Genomic DNA, 22,045 nt, shown 5'->3' with positions numbered 1-22,045 from the left:
AGCAGTTAAGCGATTGAATATCTAAGCGGCTAGTCTTATTAGGTTAACCTTAATTAAGCGGATAGCCCAAAGCGGACAACTATGTACGATCGACATAACGTGGATTTATCATAAGCGAACGACATAACAACGCCGATCGAATATTTTCAAAAGGCACGAAATTAATCAAAGGTAATTAGAACCTAGCACTATAAACATTCTAATTTGCATTTACAACACCTACGATAAGTCACAATTTTAAAAAACAACATAATTTATTAATTTTTAAATTTATATGCATAAAAGTAACAAAACTAATTATAAAATGATATAAATCAAAATAACTCTTTTTTTTAATGATCAAATGTCATTATCTTTCTTTTTTGATGATAATTATTAATTGATAAAATTTATAAATTAACAAAAGTTATATTTTTTTTCAAATTTTTCTTTGTTTGAAAAATGTGTGTATGCATCGCACATAGTGTATATAGATTTTCAACAAACTAATGTGTATTTTTTTTATTTGCGTGCATGTTTATGTGCATGTGTGTGTGTGTGTGTGTGTGCGAGAGAAGAAAATGATAGAGCATTCACATGCGGCCTATTTGAGCAAGATGCACTTGAAGAAATATCGCCAAACCTGCAAAAACACACACACACACACACTATGTTACTCACACACAGACAAAGGTGAAGAAACCTACTACGAATCTTGAAAAGAATCTTACCTTGTTGATGGGGGGAGCATGTGAGTGAAGATCTCGAGTCCGACAAGCCCTACGACACCAGACTTACAGCAAGTGAGGAGGAGGAGAGCAAAGGAGGAGATGAAGAATGGGCAAAAATGCGTAGGTTATTATCCACGGTTCTGTTTTTGCAGAATTCGTCGGTATAGGTGCTGAAATAGGCGTTGAAATATGCACCTAAATAGGCGTCGAAATATTCACCCAAATACGCATCGGAATCAGTGCCAAAATAGCCGTTGAAAATGTAAATTTTGAATATTTTTAAAATGGTTCTCCCTCCAGAATTGGCTACACATATATCGACGCCCGCCACTAACGTCGATAATTTGACGTCGATATTTAGGTGATCTCTTGTAGCGAATGGGATGTAGCTTTAGATAATGGAAGGAGCACAAGCAATCTTTCTTGTTTGGATTTTATTGGTTGCAAAGGAATGGTAGGTCATGCTGTTTGGTGAAGGGTCTATTCATGATTAGCTAGAGCCCCGTCCCACCACATGGCTAGAGGGGTTGTAGAGCTTCATTGTCCTGCAACCTCATGGTCCCCCCGAAATAGTGATGGCTCTTGCAGCTCCTGTGGTGCTGCAACGTGACCAGGTTGTCGCATTTTCAACGCAAACCTTTGCAGCCCATGTAAAATCCAAACAAGAAAGATCCCTGCAACGTGACCAGGTTGTCGCATTTTCAACGCAAACCTTTGCAGCCCATGTAGGCACTCAGTGGGACGACGTAGCTTTTAAATGTGTGAGTAGGGAGAGCATAAGGTTAATTCGGGAGAAGGACAATGGTCGCTTATCTTAGGTTACTTGAGTTATCTTCTATTCAATAATATGAATGGCAATATCCCTTAAAATTATTGAAATACAACCATGAGAATACCAACTTGCTCCCTTAATAGTTTTGTAGCTTAGAGTGCGTTTTCCCACCTCTTTACATTCTTAGCAGCATATTTGAATGCTTTTACACTAAATTTCTCTAAATTATGTCGGTTTTTTCACCTTCAAAATAAAATTTTAGAGGTTAATTTCAAAAAAATTAGATGGTTTTTTTTTTATAACATTGCCAAAGTCAACGACCATGCATGGCAGGCATATGTACACCCACCATGTTTTTAGTGGGACTAGAATATAAAAGAATTTGGAAAGGAATCTCACTAAAATCAGCAATACAAGCGGGACCTGGCTCTTTGACGTCAATTTAAATCGTCAATTCAAATATTAGATTAACTACAGACTGTCGGAGCGACTGCATGCTTCCAAGCAGCTACAAACGAGATCTTTTGAGGTAAATTGACTCGCTCTCTCTGCCGTTTTAGTGGAGGACGGGCACTGTGTAGTTGGCTGCGGACACTGCGTAGTGAGCAGTCCTCGTTCAACGATGCCCACGTGCAAATCCTTGAGAGCAGTGATATTGCGCAATCGTGGATCATGCATGATAAACGTATTCTTCCTGTAAAATACCAACAATAACTACGCTCTACGTCCGAGCGACGACCAGCGAGTAGGCAAATTGCCAAGTTTCGATTTTCAAATTTACTACTACTACACAGTCCCCGACTCTCTACTGAGTACCGAGGCTTCTCTCTATATATTGAAGAGGGGAACACCTTCTCTGCAGACGTGAATCCGTCTAGCCCAGCTGAGGTTCCATCGCCCACTTATTGTATTAAACAAGCGCATTGCATTGCCCAATATATCAGTACCACCCATTATGTGGAACAATATGCTGCTGCCTCTGTGTAACTTTCTAGCCATAGCGTACTTGATTGTGTGTGTTTACAAGCTACTGCAAGCCACATTTTCGAAACCCACCCCTGCTGACGCAAGGGGTGGTGAAAGGTCGACGGCAACTCAGCCCGATGTGGAGGTCCCCAGAGGATCTGAGCGAGCCCAATACTACCATGTCTTCTTGAGCCACCGTGGGCCTGATACCAAGCACACCCTAGGGAATGTGCTCCATATGGCGCTCGCCTCCAAGGGCATCTCTTGCTTCATCGACTACGCCATGTCCGACGGCGAGCAGGCGTGGGGGGCGATTGTTCATGCCATACGAAACTCCGCTGTGCAGATTGTTGTCCTCAGCCCAGAGTTTGGTAGCTCCAAGTGGTGCTTGGACGAGGTGCACGAGATCATGCAGCTGCCTTCCTCACCCGCATCGGTGCATGTGCTGCCCATCTTTTACAAAGTAGAGCCCTCTCATCTACGATATCCCAAACCTGGCTCACGCTTTGATGTCACCACCCTAAAGCGTACCTCCCTTGCTGATCATCGAAGATGGTCAAGTGCACTCAAGGAAATCTCACTTATCAAAGGCTTTCTATTTGAAGAGAAAAGGTATGGATCTCTTAAGTTTCTCCAATGATAAATACTTATATTGGATGGAGCCAATATTATGCAATGCTTGTTTATTTAGTACTCATTCCTCATCATGAATTTAGGGTGACCTACTTGGTCAATGACTACTAACTCATCTCCGAGTGAACCATGCTTTGGCTACTAACCAAAGTATTTAATGTCTCTCGGTGTTTTGATTGCTCATTGGATCATCATAGAGTGCAAACCAAGCTTGCAAGGTATGGAGGCTTGAGCTTTTTGCCAAGGAGATGCTCTTCCAACGCATGTTGCTTAACATGAACCATACAATAATGCATGCCAATCGTCCATGCCATCATGTCCTGCTACACAACTTAAATGCTTTGTTTCTCTTAATTATGCCCTCATATTGTTTACTTCTATTGATCATGATTTGCAACCTATAGTGCAATTAGTTTAGTTAGAGCTTCATAGCTACAAGCCTACAATATGCATGGGGGCTTCACCTTAACGCTAGTTCTTTAATCGGACACTACAATGTCCCAAGGCACTTTATTGTCCTATTTTCCCACTTATAAGTGGTTGCATTTGTTTTATGAAGTTAGAAACACATTTTGCATGTCTTTCTCATAGTCTAGAGAGTTTTTGAGGTGAAAAATATAAGCAAGTTTTCTTTATGTCAAAACAAACAATATATTACGAGATTAGTCACAAGATTTAAGTGGAAAATTTGACCAGAATTTGGAAGTTCTTTTGCCAAAAAGCAAAGTTATACATATATATTACTTATAAACTCTTGAAGAAATTGAATTTGTCATGTTTGTAAAGTTTAATTAATATATATCAGGTATAGAAAATAAATACTCAAATGTCAGTTCCTAATTTCCATGCCTTTTGATTATATATAAACTCTTAATTTTAAAATTGTTGAAAAGAGGCAAATTTTGGGTAATTAAAGCTTTTTCTACTATAATTTAGTCAAAATTTGTAACCTTCAATTACTCCATACGTAGTAACCAACAAATTGCATAGTTTTGGGGTTTTCAATCTTCTACAAACATCAAGACTGTATGAAATATTTATTGTGAAAATGTTTTAGAAAAATATAGAAAATACTCTTTGAAAATGTAACACAATCTATTATTTCTAGCTCGTATAAACATCAATAATTTCTATCTTTGCATTAGTTATATAAAGTGAGTACACATATTACATTATACACTTATACTTACATTAAAAAAAACTTGTGCTTTGCCAACATATGAATAACAAGGTGAAGAGGCACAAAGGCCTGCTAAGTTAAGGGGGAAATGAGATTTATGAAAAGTAAGTTTAATTGAGTGTTTACAATCATATAAAATTTTCATTGTGTTTTAATATATAATTATATTATCCACTATACATATATAATCACAAATGGTTTATATATTAGAAAAGTTCCCACTTAAACAATGAGGTGAAAGATGCACATTGCACATTATCATTTGTAAACAAAACAAAATGAAAAAATAAAAATAAAAATATACATTATATTATTCATTATAGATACACAAGCTGAATTCACAAGAGTCGACGGCAAAAACCTCGTACTCTTTCTTCAACCTCTCTCTTCATTCATAAGGGACGAAGGTAACTCTATAAAATTTATTCCACAAGATTTTGATATCTAGTACTGTAGTGGTAGTGTTGTTGAGTACGTAGCTTCAATTCAATGACATTGATCCATGCTTTGTGTTAAAAAGTGGATGGTAGGATTGCTCTTCCAAGGGGAGAAGGCTTGCTCGTTCATCGGCTCTTGTGACATATATCGAAAAAAGCTTCGCTTAATTAATAAGGTGAAAGGTGCACATTACACATTATTATTTTAAAAAAATAATAAATAAAAAACACATTAAATCTAAAACAAAAGAATATATTAATGCTCTCATAAAAAAATATAGAATTAATAAGCATAGAGAATAATAAATCAATTTAATTTTTTTTAAATGACTCGATCTTGCTAAAGTCTCTACATAAAAGGACTCTTTAGAAGTGAGAGTATAAAAATATATATATTGAATCAATACATCACACTATCGATCAAACTCCTATGCAAAGTCTTTAATCCTTTGTTCTTTAAAGTCTCAACATGCTAAAAAAAAAGAAAGTAGCTTTGAGAAATAGCATTTAAAAGGAAATGCTAATTTCTTTCTCTTCAAATTTTAAAGGGACACATGTCAAGCAAACAAATTTGAAAGACCTTCACCCATATGGACACTAAGGCCTTTAATAGGCCAATAGCTTTGGGAAATAACATTTAAAAAGAAATGCTAATTTCTTTCTCTTCAAATTTTAAAGGGACACATGTCAAACAAACAAATTTGAAAGACCTTCACCCATATGGATATTAAGGCCTTTAATAATAGGCCAATACGCACAACAAAACTTTTCATTGCTCAATATGCACACAAAATAAGTTTCTAATACGTAAAAATTGTGCAAATTGAGATAGTACAACTATAAGTATTTTTAATCTTTAACAAATTTATCACGCCTATTCATTTCTCAAAAGCATGTGCCACCAAAAAGAAATTAACTATTGGCTGCAATGTCAAAAGCTAGTACCACCAAAAAGAAATTAACTATTGGCTCTTCCTTCCCCCTTTGGAAGAGGAATCGGGCTCAAATTGAAAGGATATATTTTTTTAGGAATACTATCACTGACGTATTCAAAGCTCTCAAAAGGATTTCTTGAAAATATCTTTCCATTATACCTCTTATTAATTATTGAATCTCATAAAAAAAGACACTTTCGTGTCTTGTTCTGATACCAAACTAGTGTTAAAATATTTAGGTGTACAACTCCGTGCCCTCCCCTAAAGTCCACTACAGCTTCCAGTTCACTCTTCTCGCCCTCTCCATCCCTCCCCTTTAATTGCCACAGGGTGCCAAACCATGGGATCAATGGTCCTAATTTAAAAGTAGGATGGTGACCGATCTGGACCATTGATCAGTTAAATCTAAACTCGATATCTTGGGTTTACATTTTACAAAACTAATCTCGGGAGGTCAGCTACGTGGACCTGCGAGGGATTTAATCCCGGGATGCCCTCGCTTTCCCAGCCAAGTTTTGAACCCTCACCATCAGCTTGAGGAGCACACGCCTTAACCAACATGCCCGCGTGCGCTTGGTTAAAATAGATGTGATTCCATATCAATTTGAAGGTAAACTTGGGATCTCGACATAGAAACTAAACTTGGGATCCCGGTTTTTATGCATCGATGATTGAGATCTGCGAACGCCCTTGATTTTGCACAAGGGCCCTTGATCCAATGGTTGAGACTCCATGGTACTTAAAGCTGGTGCTCTCCATCCCCTCCACCCTGGTCTCCACTCACGCGACCCTATTGTACCCTCGAGAAGACACACACACACACACACACACACACACACACACACACACACACACACACAGCCGTGGCTGCTCCCTAGGCATCGCCCACAAGAGAGCGAGTGAGGGTGCTGCTTCACAAAGAGAGATTCGTGGTTGCCCTAGATCACGTAGAAAGAGAGAAGGCACCCTGACTGCCCTGGACGGTGCGGAGAGAGAGAGAGAGAGAGAGAGAGAGAGAGAAATGAAATGTTATATTAAACGTCTTCAAAAGGCCAAAATGACCTATGACTAATACAAACTTGTGGATCTTATCCAATGTCTTGGTATAAAAATAAAATGAAGTAAAGTGGAAAATTAAAACTAAAAGACTAAAATCGTCCGACTAAACATCATCATCGTCATCATCCATCCCCGAGGATGCCCGACATCGGGCGTTGTTCGAGAAAGTATTGCATTGGTCATTGAAGAGCTTCGTCAATGTCTGCGTCTGTAAATAGTCATACTAGGTGTCTCCCATGTTGTGCTAGACTAGTCCTGATTCTCCAGTGGAGCCTCTGTCGATGTCGTGGTCGCCCTCGTAGACATGGGTGTCTAGCTCTCCCCAGCTCAGTGGCTCTGTTCACTAATATACCTCTGGTAGAAGTGGGATCTAAAGTCTACTATGAAGCATACTCATCTGGCTGCTGAGTCCTTGCTCTAAAGAAGTCTGTGATATCCCTCTGTGAATGTCTCCCACTACCTGGTCGCCTAAAGAGACTTTCTCTCTGTATGCGCAGCTCTAGCAAAAACAACCCAAGGCATCTTTGATCCTGATATCTCATAGCTCTAGCCAACGGTCCAAAGCCCTCTTTTAATAGACAGTGGAAGCAGCCTCATATCTCATAGTATACCAGACAGTGACAAATGTGATGTAACTCTGTCGTTGGCTCTATATGGCATAACTAGCATATCCTAGCTTCTGATGGTACTCTCCTAAATCTACCAGTCTCAATCTCTAGCTGATGCGATGATGTGCGCATCTGACCAATAGTACATCATACCCATAAGATAAATGAGTGTCCATATAGGCCGGTCTGTTGATCATATATCATCCTCTGTTAGTTGGAGGAAATGCTCTCTATAGAAAGCCATCTTCGTGTCCAATGCTTGTGCTGGCTATATCCATGTGCTTTTGGTATCTAGTGGTCTCTGTCCGTGTGAGAGAAAGGGAGGGTGCATCCAAGGAGTTATTGTACTGGAGTGGAGGCAGTCTATCCATGCTGAAGCCATGTGACTGGAACCATGATGTCATCTGCCCATACCAACATGTTGTGTCCCCTTATAGCGCTAGCTGTTGAGATGACTCAAGTGCTAACCGAGAATATCTGTCTCTCGGAAGGTCTTATAAATTATGCATGAAGGAAACTGATTTAGTAAGGGCCTCAACTACGAGAGAAGGGGTAGCTAGCTCAGCCCGAATAATCTCATGTGGCACTAAGGCCTTCGCCCGAATCATCTGAGAGATCATAGAGACTAGAGGCCTCTCCATACATCTCCATCCATCAGTGCTACCAGATCTGCCTTGGTGGTCCAATAAGGGCTCCCAAATCTGAACCCCATAGAGCATAACTGAAGCCACTAGAGTGTCAAAAAGCCACAACTTTGTTCGAGGTTCTTGAAAATGAACCTGCGAACACATCTTCTCCAAATCTCCCAAGGTTGCATAAGCTCTCGTCAATCTAGTCTCTACTGCTCTCCTCAATGAAAATGCTGGTCCATTAAAGACTACCCCAAGATAGGTGTATGCATCTATATACTCCACCGTCTCCTGGCCATGTGTAAAAGTAGGTGTTGACCCCCTGACCCACTGTGGTGTGGTGTTAAACACCATAACCATGGTTTTCCCCAGGTTAGGACAATCCACTATCGTGGGCAAATGTGTACAGAGCATCCAAGTAAGAATCTTTGAATTTCCTTTTTTTCTTTTGGCTGTGGTTCACACATAATGGTCGTAGTGATTGGAATTTTTATTTTTCTGAGATTGGGGAGAGTCTGAACGGTTTGTGCTGCTTGCAGAACATTTGAGGGGCAAATGGTTTTTGGAGTTGTGGCTAGAGTACTGGAGCTCCTCAAGAACTCTGTGCCACTGTATGTCGAGCCCTCTTGGGTTGACCATTACTCCACTGCTCTAGACCATGCGAAGAAGTTCTTGGATATCCAGAATAACTCGGATGGAAAGAAAGTTGTTAGCATAGGGGTTACCGGATTGAACAAATCTATTTTTGCACGCTTGCTCTTCAACAAACTTCACTCACGATTTTTCGCCTCTTGCATTTTGCTTAATGTCCGAGAACAAGCAAATTCAGCTCATGGGGGCCTAGTGAACCTCCAATCAAAGCTACTCAGAGATTTAGCAAAGGTGGACAAGGCAATCCAGCATCCTGATGAAGGCCTTGCATTGCTGCTTGAACACTTGCAGAACATCAAGTGCTTTATTGTGCTGGACGACATTGATATGGACATGAAGCAGCTGAAAAACCTTCTTATACTCAACAAGCACCAGCTTGGTAGTGGTAGTCGTCTGGTTCTTACTAGCCGTCATCGGCCTGTGCTGCAGTACAATTGGGCAAACGTGGACAACATACTACCCTTAGGCATAGACAGTGAATCTGCATCAGATAAGACCAGTCTTGCCATATGCTATGAAACTAAGGATGTACATACTGGCTTCATCAACCACTTGAAAGAGTCTTTCTCTATGCTTGGGCTGTCCGTGTCTGAGATAAAAGGAGCACATCTGTTGAGGGCATTCCAGCAAGGACCGAAAAATACATACATCATCATCCTGTCCCGGACTTTTCTAGACTCTGCCACTTTGCTCAACGAGATGGACGAACTATCAGGATACCCGGATGCCAAACTTGTGTATATATTCTATGGGATGGGCAAGAGTGCAAAAGACTCTTTCTTAGAATCTATTCGATTTGGAGCTCATGCATTCTCCAGCAATAGCTCGCCTCCAACAATTGGGAAGCAGCTTTTGCGAAGTCTTTCTCAGAAGGCCGTATATTACTTTGTGAACCTTGAAGAACCAAAGAAGTAAGATAGTTTCTGGCATGATGCAATACGAGTAATATCTTGAACTGTTTGGTTCCTAACATTATCTGATGCAAGCTCGATACTTTGGCTGCTTACAGGTCATTTTCGGACGTTGCCTTCAAAGCCCTCATTACTGACATTGTTTCCAACCATTTGCGCCATTCTCATAAAGTCTCTGTGACCAGTTTTCCAGTAGGTCTGATGGAGCGACAACAAGAGTTGGAAAGTCTCCTTAGAAGCCCCTCAGGTGAAACAGTATCGATTGGCATAGTAGGGATGGGAGGCCTGGGGAAAACCACACTTGTTAAATCGCTCTACAACAACATTCACAAGAACTTTGAGGGGTCTGTCCTGATCCTTAATGTTCGAGCAGAGGCCAACCAACATGGTCTACGATTCCTGCAACAGGCCCTCTTTGACAACGTACTGGGAAGCGATCAAGTTGCCAATTTCATGAGTGTGGATGCAGGTAAGGCACTTCTGTCCCGAAGGCTACTCGGGACTAACACTCTTGTAATCCTGGATGATGTCGATGATAGATCGCAATTAGATGCCCTCTACACAGATTTGAAGTTAGGGTCCGGGAGTCGAGTGATCATAACAAGTCGCAACCGGGAAGTTTTAGAGGCTGCTAAGGTCAACAATATTTATGAGATGCAGTTCTTGGGTCCAGAAAGTGCAAAAATGCTGTTCTGCTGGCATGCTTTTCTTCAGCCATACCCACCCATTGGTCTGGTAGAGATTGCCCAGCAGGTGATTGATTCATGCCAGGGCCTTCCTCTGTCTCTCCAGGTCATTGGTGCTCATGTATGGCCATGCTGATATCAGATTTTGGCGGGAGACATTACTCCATCTCAAGATAAAGGGCAAAGACATCTTTGATACGTTGAGAATAAGTGTGGATGCTCTCGAAAGGGATCTCCAGGAGGCCTTTCTTGATGTTTCTTGCTTTTTGATCGGAAAGCCAGCTGAAACAGCTCTTAGGGTTTGGAAGGGATGTGGTTGGACTGCTCTTCACTATTTGGAAGTTCTCAAAAACAAAAGCTTAATAACTGTGGACTCCCAGGATGGTCTAATAGGGATGCATGACCAAATTCGTGACATGGGTAGATACATTGCAGCTGAGCGCTCACCTAAAACTCACATTTGGGATATGGAAGATATGCAAGCTCTATCTCATGTAAGTATTTTGTTGTCGTCCTTACTATGGTACTTTGGTTTTCAGAAAATACCGGTAAGCTAACATTGTCACTGAAATATGCTCATCCTCCCGAAGGGCGACGTAGGCCAACTCCGTGGGTTTGCATGGATTTCACAAGAGGCAAAGTCTTGCAATGCAGATGCCTTATCGGGTCGACTCTCTCAGTTGAAGCTGCTACTGCTCCGTAATGTGGAACTTAGAGGGAATCTTCTGAACCGTCGTCACAATGAAATCAGGTAAATCTCATCGTATACGAAGTTCCAGTAATATATGCCACTTAGTGTCATGTATATAACGATTCTATGTCCATGTTGTACAGATGGTTGCAATGGCACAACAGTACCTTCAATGTTCTGCCTCGAGAGTTGTGCTCCCGGACACTGCGAGTTTTAGATCTCTCCGGAAGTGCACTTTTGCAGGCTCTATGGAGAAGCTATGAAATGTGTGAGGTATGTTCTGAGAGGCCTTACTTTTTCCTGATTCGTCTGCCTCAATGTAGGCGTTGAATAAGATTCTCTGAGCTTGAACTAGACAGCATTGATTGTTGCCTTCCTCACAAACATGTGCTTGCTCCTACTGGGATTATTTTAAACCGTTGGAGGTGTAACAAATGTATGACTCAAATAGAATTAGTTTCCTAGCTTGTAGTTTACATAATGTGTAGGTACATCACAGAGGAAATAGCCTCAAGGATCTTCAACAGGCGCATAAAGATGTCTGATGATAAGCATAGTTCATGAGGTCTTCACATCTGCATTGTTCAACACATCCTAGAAGCTGTAATATGAAGCACCTCGTGGTGTGAAAACATCAACTCTAATTATCTGGTGAAATGCTTTTGAGCCCCAAGGTAAAATATTTTACATACATTTGACATTGCACATGGGCTTCATGTCCATCACAATTAGTTAGCCTTTGCATTTCACAGAACTGGCTTCCCTTTGGGATGAAATGGTTGTTCACACCATCTGGATTACTAGCACTAGTTCATCCAAACAGGGACTCAAATACCAGAAATTAGAGAGACATGGATCGCATCTAGATAGCCTCTTCGCACGAAGATGCTGTATTACAATGAGCACTTCTTGACCATGCTAAACGAGGGTCTCATCCAAAGACCGAGCTACATGGACACATACATGCCACATAGCTCATCACTCATGAGTGGCGATTGGTCAGCTCTGGGTATCATCACATTGGCTAGAGATAGAGACAGGAAGCGCTGCTCATATCCCGCGAGTTGAGAGGCTTTGCCAGCTTTGCACAGAGAGGGTGATTGACGATGAGGAGCACTTTGTCTGCAAATGTAGAGCATATGAGAGTATCGGAGACATATATGAGGCTCTTTTCCCAGGGCAACCCACCCTTCGACAGAACAACCGACCCTTCGATAGATCACGGAGTCTAGAGATCAATACCATTTGGGCCGTTTTCTAGTGGAGATACATAGACATGGAGAGACACTTTGGAACCTCTAGCAGCACCAAAGGGTAGTAAATAGTCACATCTTAGAGACTTCTTTCAGAGGACCACAACCCTACCTCCACCCATCACACAGACTCACAGAGGTCACCCTACAGAAGGCTGAGACGGTCAGGGCTAGGAGACGCCCTCGAGCTTTAGGATAAAGAGCTCCGAGACTCCATAGCATAGTGATCCAAGAGATCCAGACTAGTCACCACCAGGCAGCCTAGGATAGATTTGCTCAAATGTTCACGAACCCAGTTGGGATCATATGTGTAGCTCTTACTCCACACCCACCCATGTACCAGATCTTACACCTTTAGTTTGACATAGAATGGAGGTAGTCAGCTTGATGCACTTCTTATAGTTGTGCACCCATACCCCTTAGAGATAGAGCTTCAGAACATCCCCTCTCCCCCCGTCAGGCCTAAGGTAAGACCGGACAGGCGAAGCAGAGTTACATGGGACGGGGACGGGGACGGAACGGCAAAAGTCAAGAAACAGGGACGGGGCTCGGAATGGCGTTTTTTGGCATTTTTTGACCTACACACATTGAGCACCACTTTGACCACAAATTTACACTAAATAGACCAAAGAGCACGAGTCATATAGGCGCAAATGTGCTAATAAAACATCCATGGATACAAAATGAAAAGTGCATGCCACAAGGGCTCAAAAAGGACTTAGGACAAGCCTCAAGGATAACAAAAAAGTACAAAAGACTAGGTAGATCATCAAACTCAAGAAGTGCTCGCCTGTTGAATCTCCATATTGTCGTTGTAGTCAAGGTCGTTAGCGACATATGAGGCCTCGCGAGGCTCGCATTGAGGCTCGAAGTCCTCCTCTAGCTCCTCCAAAAGTGTCTCGGCCATAGATGGATTCTCTTGTGCCATCTCCCACTCAGTGAAGGGATCTGCCTTGTGTGTGACGCTCTTGGTAACATGCGCAAGTTAGCGCTCACAAACACCAAATCATTGGACCTCTGGACCTCAAGGCGATTCCTCTTCTTAGAGGCAATGTGGCTGTACACACTCCATAGTTGCTCCAAACAACTAGTGGTACATGCTTGGCCAAGGACACAAACAGCCAAGCGCTGCAAATGTGGGCCCATCTCCTCCATAGTCCTCCCACCACAAAACTGAGCCAATCTTGTTGCAATCAACCTGTGCATCTACACATCCATAGGAGCCCTTCTTTGGCCTGTAGTTGAGTAGTTCGTCTCTAATCTTGCGCCTAGTGTCACTGCTAGGCTCAAGGCACTCCAATGCAAGCCGCCATCCTTTGCTCAACTCCTTGTTGGTCTCTTGACGCCTTCCCTGAAACTCAGGGTCAAGCACAGAAGCTGCCGTATGAAGTGGAGAGTAGTATCCATTCCACCTCGACTCACACAAGCCATGAATGTATGCATACTGAACAAGGTCAAGCACAAGCTTCTCAAGTGTCTCTATCATCCGATCCATGGCTTCGTAGACTTTGCCGATGCATGGCTGCAAGCCATCCACAACTCGAAGTAGGTGTAGAATAGGCTTGACCATGGCGTCAAGAGTCTTCACCTCCTCCCACCAAGCGGCGTCGTCGGCCCATTCTCGGCATTTCAATCCTGTTGTTGATGTAGACTCCGGCATGGCCTGGAACTCATCACTGAAAAGAGGCCCCCTAAGGCTCCGCCACATGTAGACAAGCGGCCTAGCATAAGGCAATTGAATGCAAATCTTGTCTCTGAGTATTTGAGCAAGGACAAGTGGCTCCTCTTTGAGAACTCATGGCGCACTTTTTGATGGTTGAGCACAAAGGAGACAATTTGAGAGGCATCACCAATGGTGGGTGAAATCCATGACAAGCTCCCTATGTCCTTGAGGAGGTTATTGAGGCAATGCGCCATGCAAATTATGACATGGATGCTGGGATACATGCCCTCAATGATAGCCCCGGCTGCCCTATTTGACGCCTCTCCATCCGCAACCATACAAAGAACATTCTCCGGGCCGGTGATCTCTATGGTGCTTGTCCACTCCGTAGCAAGCATCTCTGCGGCCTTGCCACTGTCGGATGCATCATGTGACTCCACAAAGTACATCTCCCCCCGAGAGTAGGCCACCACTCCGTGGATGGACCGCTTGCGGGTGTCGCTCCATCCATCTACAAGAAGAGAGACACCATTGATCTCCCACAAATCCTTTGTTGCTTGGACCGCTTGCTCCACGGTAAGCTTCTCTTTGTCAAGGAGGGTGGTGCGAAGCCTCTTCGATGAAGGTGGCACATAAGAGGAGCCATATTTCCCTATTTTCGTAACCATGGTTTGAAAGTATGGAGACCTATCCACACAAAATAGAGCATGTTGTGTTAGTATGGAGAGTCGAGAGTCGAGACCCCATAATGAATACAAAATGGGGGATTGCAATGTGCATATGCCAAGGGAAACTCACCGCGAAGCATGAAAGGCAATGTGGTCGTGGAAGAAGAATTGGGCAACCGACCTATCCATCTCTTCCTTCAATTTAGGATTCCAAATCGTTGAGGGTGCTTTGGCAATGCGCAACGGAAGAGGACGGTGTAGATGTATTTGTCTTGAACGCTTGAGAGGTGGAGTCAAGGTTGGCTTCCCTTTACTCTCGTGGTGTCGCCGTGGCGAAGGGATCAACGGCAACAAAACGGTCCCTCTTGGCTGCTTCCGCGGCCTCATACACCGCGAGCTTCTCAAGCTCCAACCTCTTCTCGGGAGATACTCGAGGGCAAAACTTCACCTCGTGACCGGGTTCATGAAGAAGATGGGCTCACACTTTGTTTGCACCACCTGTTCTCCTGTACAGGCATAGCTTGCACGTCCATGGTCTTGCACTACCACCTTTACCACGCGCGGTAGAGTCGACTTTATCCTACCACAACCATGTTTGCATGGCGGGCCTCCTTCGAGAAGAGCCGGCTTGAGAAGTGGAGTTAGCTTGAGATGACATGATGGTGAAGAGAGAGTAGAGCTAAGAGGAGAGCTTGTGTGGAGAGAGTAGAGGAGAGCTTTAAAGTTGAGAGGGTAGAAGAAGGAGAGAGTTGGTAGAGAGACTCAAGGGTAGAGCTTGAGCGCCCGTAGGTAGACCGTAGACGGCGTAGAGTCTAGATAGTAGACGGTAGAGAGGAGAGCCTTCATAAGTTCATTGAACTTGAGAGAAGATGAGGCCCAAGGGTGCTTTTATAGGCTCCCAAGGGCCAAAGCCGCCCCCCCCCCCCCCCCCCCCCCCCCCCAAAAAAGTAGACTTTGGCTGCCTCTGTCTGTTAAAAACGGTCACTTTTTCAAGTTTTAAAAAACTGTCTGTTCTTGGCCGTCCCCGTTCGTTCTCGGTACGGCAGGCTGCGTTTCCCCCGGTCGGATGAAAATCCGGCCGTTCCCAACCGTTCCCCTCCGTCCCCGGCCCGGTTACGGCCGTTTTGCGTCCCTAAGCCCCGTCTTCTCCGTCCCCTGTAACTATGAGGCGAAGGGCCAGGACAAACATGCGGTAAAGGGGGTCCTATAAATAACAGGGCCAAGGGCCTATATAGAGCATGGTTTGGTGGTTATTTACAGGTGCTAGTCCCCTCAAGCCTTATATTGGATATGGGCCGGTTTCACAAGACAGTTGCAGGGACAACAATGTGGAAAATCAAGATGTTCTTCTTGATGTAATTGAACCTCCTACTACTGAACCATGTTCCGATCAAATGGACAACTGGATCCATGAAGGATGTCACTGTGGAAAACATTAGTGTTCTTATAAAGATATCACCACTTTTGTTTTCAAGGATGGGGGTAGTAATGTTAGGCCTAAGGTAAGATTGGGCAGACCAAGGGCCAGGACAGACATGCGACAAAGGGGGTCTTATAAATAGCAGGGCCAAGGGCCTATATAGGGCATGGTTGGGTGGTTAATGGTAGGTGCTAGTCCCCTCAAGCTTGTTCGCACCCCCTCCCCCCCCCGTTTCCTTTCATATACCATGTATCTTGTATCCTAATCTCCCATGGATCAGCCCCTCCCCCCGTACCATAGGACCACATTTTGTTGCTTTGTACTTTTGTCCTTTCCCCATAGATGAAGGACACAAACATGTGTTTGATTTGTCTCATAGACTGATTTTGGCCTCTAATAGACGTAAAAGGATCTTTCTTTGTTTCTTTCTTTTCTCTCTCTCTCTCTCTCTCTCTCTCTCTCTCTCTCTCTCAACAATTTAAAATCATTGATTTCTGAATCAGTTGCCAGAAGAGCTGCTGGAGTTGAATTTGAGCGGCTGCAAAGCACTAGTGGAGTTACCACACTTTGACCCCTTTCTGCGTCACTTGGAGTGGTTAAGTCTACATGACTGTGAGGGTTTGAATTATTTAGATAGCACTATCAACAGCATGACACAATTGAAGTTTCTCGATCTTGGGGGATGCCGACGTCTGCGTTCCCTTCCTGCAGAAATGCAAGGTGCGTAGCCTTCAAAATTATTGCATTATCCAGCATTTTTTTTTGGCTTTGCAGGCTCTGTTTGCAGAAAATTAGCCCCACAAATCTTACTGAGAATAATATTTTATTTATATTGAATGTGGCAGGTCTCTGTTGTGTGGAGAAACTTCTGCTCGCTGGCTGTGAGTTACTTGAGAAACTTCCAGAAATTGGCCAATTGCAAAACTTGATCGAAATCTCATTAGATTCTACCGGTTTGACGACGTTGCCATCCTCATTTGGTCAGCTGAAGAATCTGGAAAAGCTTAGCTTAAGCAACTGTTCTAATTTCGCCTCCCTCCCATATTCAATAGGGGGTTTAGAAATGTTAAGAGTCTGCAATTTGAATTGCTGTTCAAAGCTCCTGGAGCTTCCTGACAGTTTCTGTGAGCTAGTGAACCTTGAACACTTGAATTTGGGTGGGTGTAACCTCGTCGATCTCCCTGAACGTATTGGTAACTTGGAAAAGCTTACAACTCTTCAGCTTGAAGGGAATGGGAGATTGAGAAGATTGCCACGGAGCGTGGGAAATTTGCTCTCCCTTAAATCACTGAAGCTAGGCAGGTGCTCTCTGGAAGAGGATGGCATGCCAAGAGAACTGGAAGGACTAGAGAGCTTGGGAGAATTGGAATTGCAACACAACAACAACTTCCTTCGGACTCCCCCATGTTTTGCACATTTAGGGGGTCTTTCAACATTGTTCATGTATTATTGTGGAAATCTTAAAGAGGTTGCATTCCTCCCTTGCACCTTAAGATATGTCAGTATGGCTCACTGTCCCCAACTTAAGAGGGTTGACAGCTTGGTTCGACTGACGCGCCTAGAAACTTTAGTGTTGTGCGATTGTGGTGAGCTAGAAGAGCTAATTGGTCTCAAAGGTCTTGAAAGTTTAAAAACCTTGAACCTTAGGGTGTCGTAGCTTGCACGACTTACCAGGTCTTCAAACAGTGAAGCGATTACATCTTGCCGGAAGTGGAGTAGCCCCTTCCACGCATCTTTTGGAGGTGAGAGAAACCATCATTATGCCAAAGTTTTTGAACAATTTCTGTTTCACAAAAGTTGTTCAAACACAAGGTTGTGGACTGGTTTTGTTGTAGATGTCAACGCTCGAGCACATTACCTGGTATGGGTCAGGAATGCCAGAGGACTTCCCAGATGACTGCATGAGCAATACAATACATAGAGTGGAACATGCAAATGAGTTAGTGATGACAATAGAGATACCCATCAGCATGAGCAGGCAGTCGCGCTTTACCATTTTGCTGTGGCTGGTTTCTCATGACCAGGGCTGGTCTGACTATCGCGATGATCATGGTAGTTATGAGCAAAGCCCCACCTTCATTGAAGCATTTCTTGTAAGAGGGGGCACACGAGTGGCAGGAGACCTGCTGTACAGAAATAGGCATGCAGAAAGGGAAGATCAGGTTTGGCTGATGCCTTAAAATATTCGTCAAATACTCATCCCAACTGTATTGAATGCTTCAAGAAGTGACTTAAGTGCTAAACATACATATTGCAGGTGCACCTGGTGATATTGAGGCCCGAATGTGGGCTGTTGACGGGCGCCGAAGCTCATGACAGGCTAGAGATTCGAGCTCGGTCCCTGTATCAAGCTTGGAGGATTACAGTAATGCAGGCATCATACATGGTGGTTGTTGGTGGCCCAGAGCAGCTCCAAGCATGTCTACGAAACATCTCAGTTCGGGTAGAGGATGTGATCCGACGTTCACAGGCTGCGGTCCACCATTCACCACAACGCCTGATTCCTTTACAATGGAGTTTTCCTTTGCAAAATTTTCAGGATGTGATTGGACGTGTACAACAACGTCATCCTTTACCTGCAGAAGTTCTGAGGGAGATCTTTATACGTCAAGTACAGCATTCACAAGAAGGAATAGCCGAGGAGGTCTTTGTTCGACGTCGACGGCTCCAACAAAATCCGCAGGAAGAGATGGATGACTCTGGCGTCGTAAATATATCATCAATACCTTCGTTAAGGTTCAGGATAACAAGAGGAGAGTGACTTTGCCATCAAATCATGCAGAGAAACCTCTCCCCATCAAGATGGTACCCAGAGAGCAACTAGTCTTGCTTGGTGGGCCTTGCTATAGTATAGTAACAGGACATATCATTTAGCATCTAGCACTGAAGGGAACAAGAGCACGAATAATGTTCAAGGTACGTTACAATACCGGTGGTACAATCTTGATAGGCCCTCAATTTCCCAGTGAGTTCTCAGTCTGGCCTCCTATTAAACCATGCCATTTTGAAAAAGCAAAGGATTCCAAGAGCCGCCCGCAGCTGCAATTAATTCACAAGAACCTTTTAAAGAAAAATAGAGAGAAAAAAATTATTATGTTGTAATATATGTGAGAAAAATTTCTTACATGAGACCCCTTTTTTTCCAACTTAATCCAACATTTGAGCAAAGAAAAGTAGAGAGAGAAATTTTATAATGCTGTAATATATGTGAGTAAAGTTTCTTACATGAGACCCCGTTTTTCCAACGTATATGAGATTAAAAACATTGCTATAGAGCTTACTCCACATGGGTGGTGCAGAGCGAGAGAGGAGTGTTGGGAGCTCATCTGTGGCCTGACACTTTGGTTCATTTGGCGGGCCCGCTACTTTCGCATCTTTGAGGCTTGCCTTGTACCACCAACAGAGACTGTTCGAGATCTTTGGCCAGAGCTGGTCCATACTCTCAGAGGACAGTTCGAGAGACTCCAGGGAAGCTCTGACCACATGTGGGAGCGTAGAGAGGCTTTCCATTGACTCTGGCGCCCTGGGCCTTTCTTCACCATGGTCCAGGGTGTGCTCATCTCTTGATTTAGCCTCATTGTACATATGTTGTTTTTTCATTGGGAGAGTCTCCCCTTATGATTGTTGTAGCCCTCTCTAGTAGAGGTGGTTGTAGCCCTATGGGCAGTTTCATTAACTAATATAAGAATCTTTTTCTCAGAAAAAAGAAACATTCCCACATTGGACACTTCGCAGGTTCTTTTCTCACATGAGAAATTTTACTTTTCACATGTTACAAAAAGTTCTTATACAATATTTTTCTTTTTTACTTTTATATTTGGTTTAATATAATGAAACGTGGATGGCATATCTAAAGCAACCCAGAGCGCTTTGAACATGCATGTATAGAACAAGAGAGCCCAAGAAGAGTGTGACTGATTGGTCTACACAACCATGCTCTAATGTCTATCTATTCTAGGAGTGTGACTATGTCGACACAACTTTGAAATAGTGCTACCCACCTGCAAACTAATTTTGTGTGCGACGTGAATCTCTAGCACAACACAAATTAGCAAAAAAAAAAAAGAGAGTTAAAATTAAAACTAAAAAATGAAGTATACTTGCTTGCTCTGTCAAACTACAGTGCAATGTGCTCCTTCGATCGAAGATGCGTATATATTATACGGTTCTTTGATCGAAGAATTCTTCAATCGAAAAATTCCTTTGATAATACATTTTACATTGTATCATTTGAAAAAATATTGTATAATCCAAATAATACGTATAATTTTCATTATATGATCGTATAAATGCAACGCAGCTAGAAATCTATGCCAACAATACTTGAAATGGGTAATGTTACCACTATCTAATGTTTTAGTGGATTTACAGACTCCCATATTAATATCAAGGTCCTCTAGAGTTATATAGAGACCCACGTGGTACATTGAAAGTACTTCCAACAAGGTATCAGATATTAATGCGTAATTTTTTTCAAATTGATTTGTTTAGAAAAGTCACCTTTCATGTGTTTCGATTTCTTACTTTAAGAAAATCGAGCGAATCTCTACAAAAAAAAAAGTCCAAGGACATTCCCATAAGGACTAAGTCATGTCATATGTAGTTAAAAAAGGAGAACTTGTGCTATTTTGTCCATATGTATAAGTTGAGGTAAAAAAACACCTAACTTGTGCTACTTCATCCATATGTATAAGTTTGTGAGCTCTCTACCTTGAAGCCCATGTTTTAGAGTGATACCTTTTTGGCACTTATGTTGGGTTGGTTTCTTTTTGAATGGATTGTTTTGTGTCCCACTCAACTAAAGAGTTTAGATGTCATACCCAAGTTGTAAGTAGTATGTATCTTAGCTCAAGTAGAAGATGTTTGCTAGTGAGCTTATGACCATTGAACCTCCTAAATTGGATCATTGTTTAGCTTTGTATACATGCTAAACCACATTTGTGTTTGTAGGAGATTATGTTGGTGAAAAAAGAGATGGATGAAATGGAAGCTATTGTTGTGGAGACTATGAACATACACGACATGGACGAGATGTATGGATCTCTATGTTTATACATAAGGGAAGCAAAAAGTACAAATAAAGCACCATTTGAGGAGTGCTCTTCGAGATTAGACCATGCCTATCTTTTATAAAGTTATGTCACATGCGTTCTTTGTAACTGTGACCAATAAGTAGACTAGTTTGTATTGGCTCTAAATTCATGTGCAATAAGTATCATGTTTTGAATTACAATATATTATTGCAACATCTCTCTCTCTCTCTCTCTCTCTCTCTCTCTCTCTCTCTCTCTCTCTCTCTAGCAACATACTTCTGGAAAAACTCTTATATAGACACACACACACACCCATGTGCGCGCTAGGGAGGGAGGTGCACGTATGAGTGTGTTGACGTTGGGGGTGGGTGGAGAGAGAGAGAGAGAGAGAGAGAGAGAGAGAGCTGTTGAAGTGTGTTGCTAGGAAGACATATTGATATATATGTTTGAGTTGTTGCGGAAGTGTATTGCTAGAGAGAGAGAGAGAGAGAGAGAGAGAGAGAGAGAGATCATTGCCAGAACAAAGTAGACAAAGATCATTGGACCTGATTAGAGGTGATCCTCAAGATGGGAATTCTCAATCTTATGATGTGAGATTGAATACTATTCTTGCATCACCCTTGGAGGACATTGTGAATATATATGTAGAGCCTTCCTCTACATTTGAGATTCACACAAGGATATGGTTAGAGAATATCCATGCTCTATATGGCTTGTGGGATTCAACAAGTTCGAATCAAAGGAGACTTTTCTTGAACAAACAAGGGCAAGTTCACTAGTATTATGCACCTACACAATGGGTCATACTACATGTCTCTCATAGACCACCCTGATTTACGCTTACATTTTCTTGAGGATGACCATTGGTTGTTAGCTCACTAGTCATTCACTACCCATTTTGACCAAGTGACTCTAATGTCCCTTGGGCTATCTTGTACTCAAGTTTCCCACATAGAGAGAGAGAGAGAGAGAGAGAGAGAGAGAGAGAGAGAGAGAGAGAGAGAGAGAGAGAGAGCATTCAATGTCGATACAAATCTCAAGGACAAAGAGCCAAAGGCATAACATCAAATGTTGGGCCATGCATATTTTTTGTTGCACCACTGTGATCACCCTTTGTTGTTTCCAACCTCTTCAAGCTTA

At 42.7% G+C, this 22,045-nt stretch overlaps 1 protein-coding gene and 1 pseudogene across 2 annotated transcripts; both read left to right on the top strand.

The window, feature by feature from the left end:
- Window positions 1-2,437: 2,437 nt before the first annotated feature.
- On the top strand, window positions 2,438-3,088 carry LOC147423222 (toll/interleukin-1 receptor-like protein). Its single transcript, XM_086501460.1, has one exon. It carries the CDS (start codon window positions 2,438-2,440, stop codon window positions 3,086-3,088), a length of 651 nt encoding a protein of 216 aa, XP_086357586.1.
- A 5,355-nt stretch (window positions 3,089-8,443) lies between these two features.
- On the top strand, window positions 8,444-19,608 carry LOC147423221 (TMV resistance protein N-like; annotated as a pseudogene). Its single transcript, XR_015186534.1, has 8 exons — window positions 8,444-9,491; window positions 9,590-10,671; window positions 10,768-10,928; window positions 11,012-11,141; window positions 16,376-16,592; window positions 16,718-17,614; window positions 17,708-18,034; window positions 18,130-19,608. The product of XR_015186534.1 is annotated as a TMV resistance protein N-like (transcript).
- Window positions 19,609-22,045: the final 2,437 nt, after the last annotated feature.

The sequence above is a fragment of the Adiantum capillus-veneris genome, chromosome 26 (assembly GCF_014529385.1).
Source record: "Adiantum capillus-veneris isolate H3 chromosome 26, ASM1452938v2, whole genome shotgun sequence".
Lineage (NCBI taxonomy): Eukaryota > Viridiplantae > Streptophyta > Polypodiopsida > Polypodiales > Pteridaceae > Adiantum > Adiantum capillus-veneris.
The sequence above is the reverse complement of the archived record's forward strand: the minus strand, read 5'-3'. Positions and strand labels throughout refer to the sequence as shown.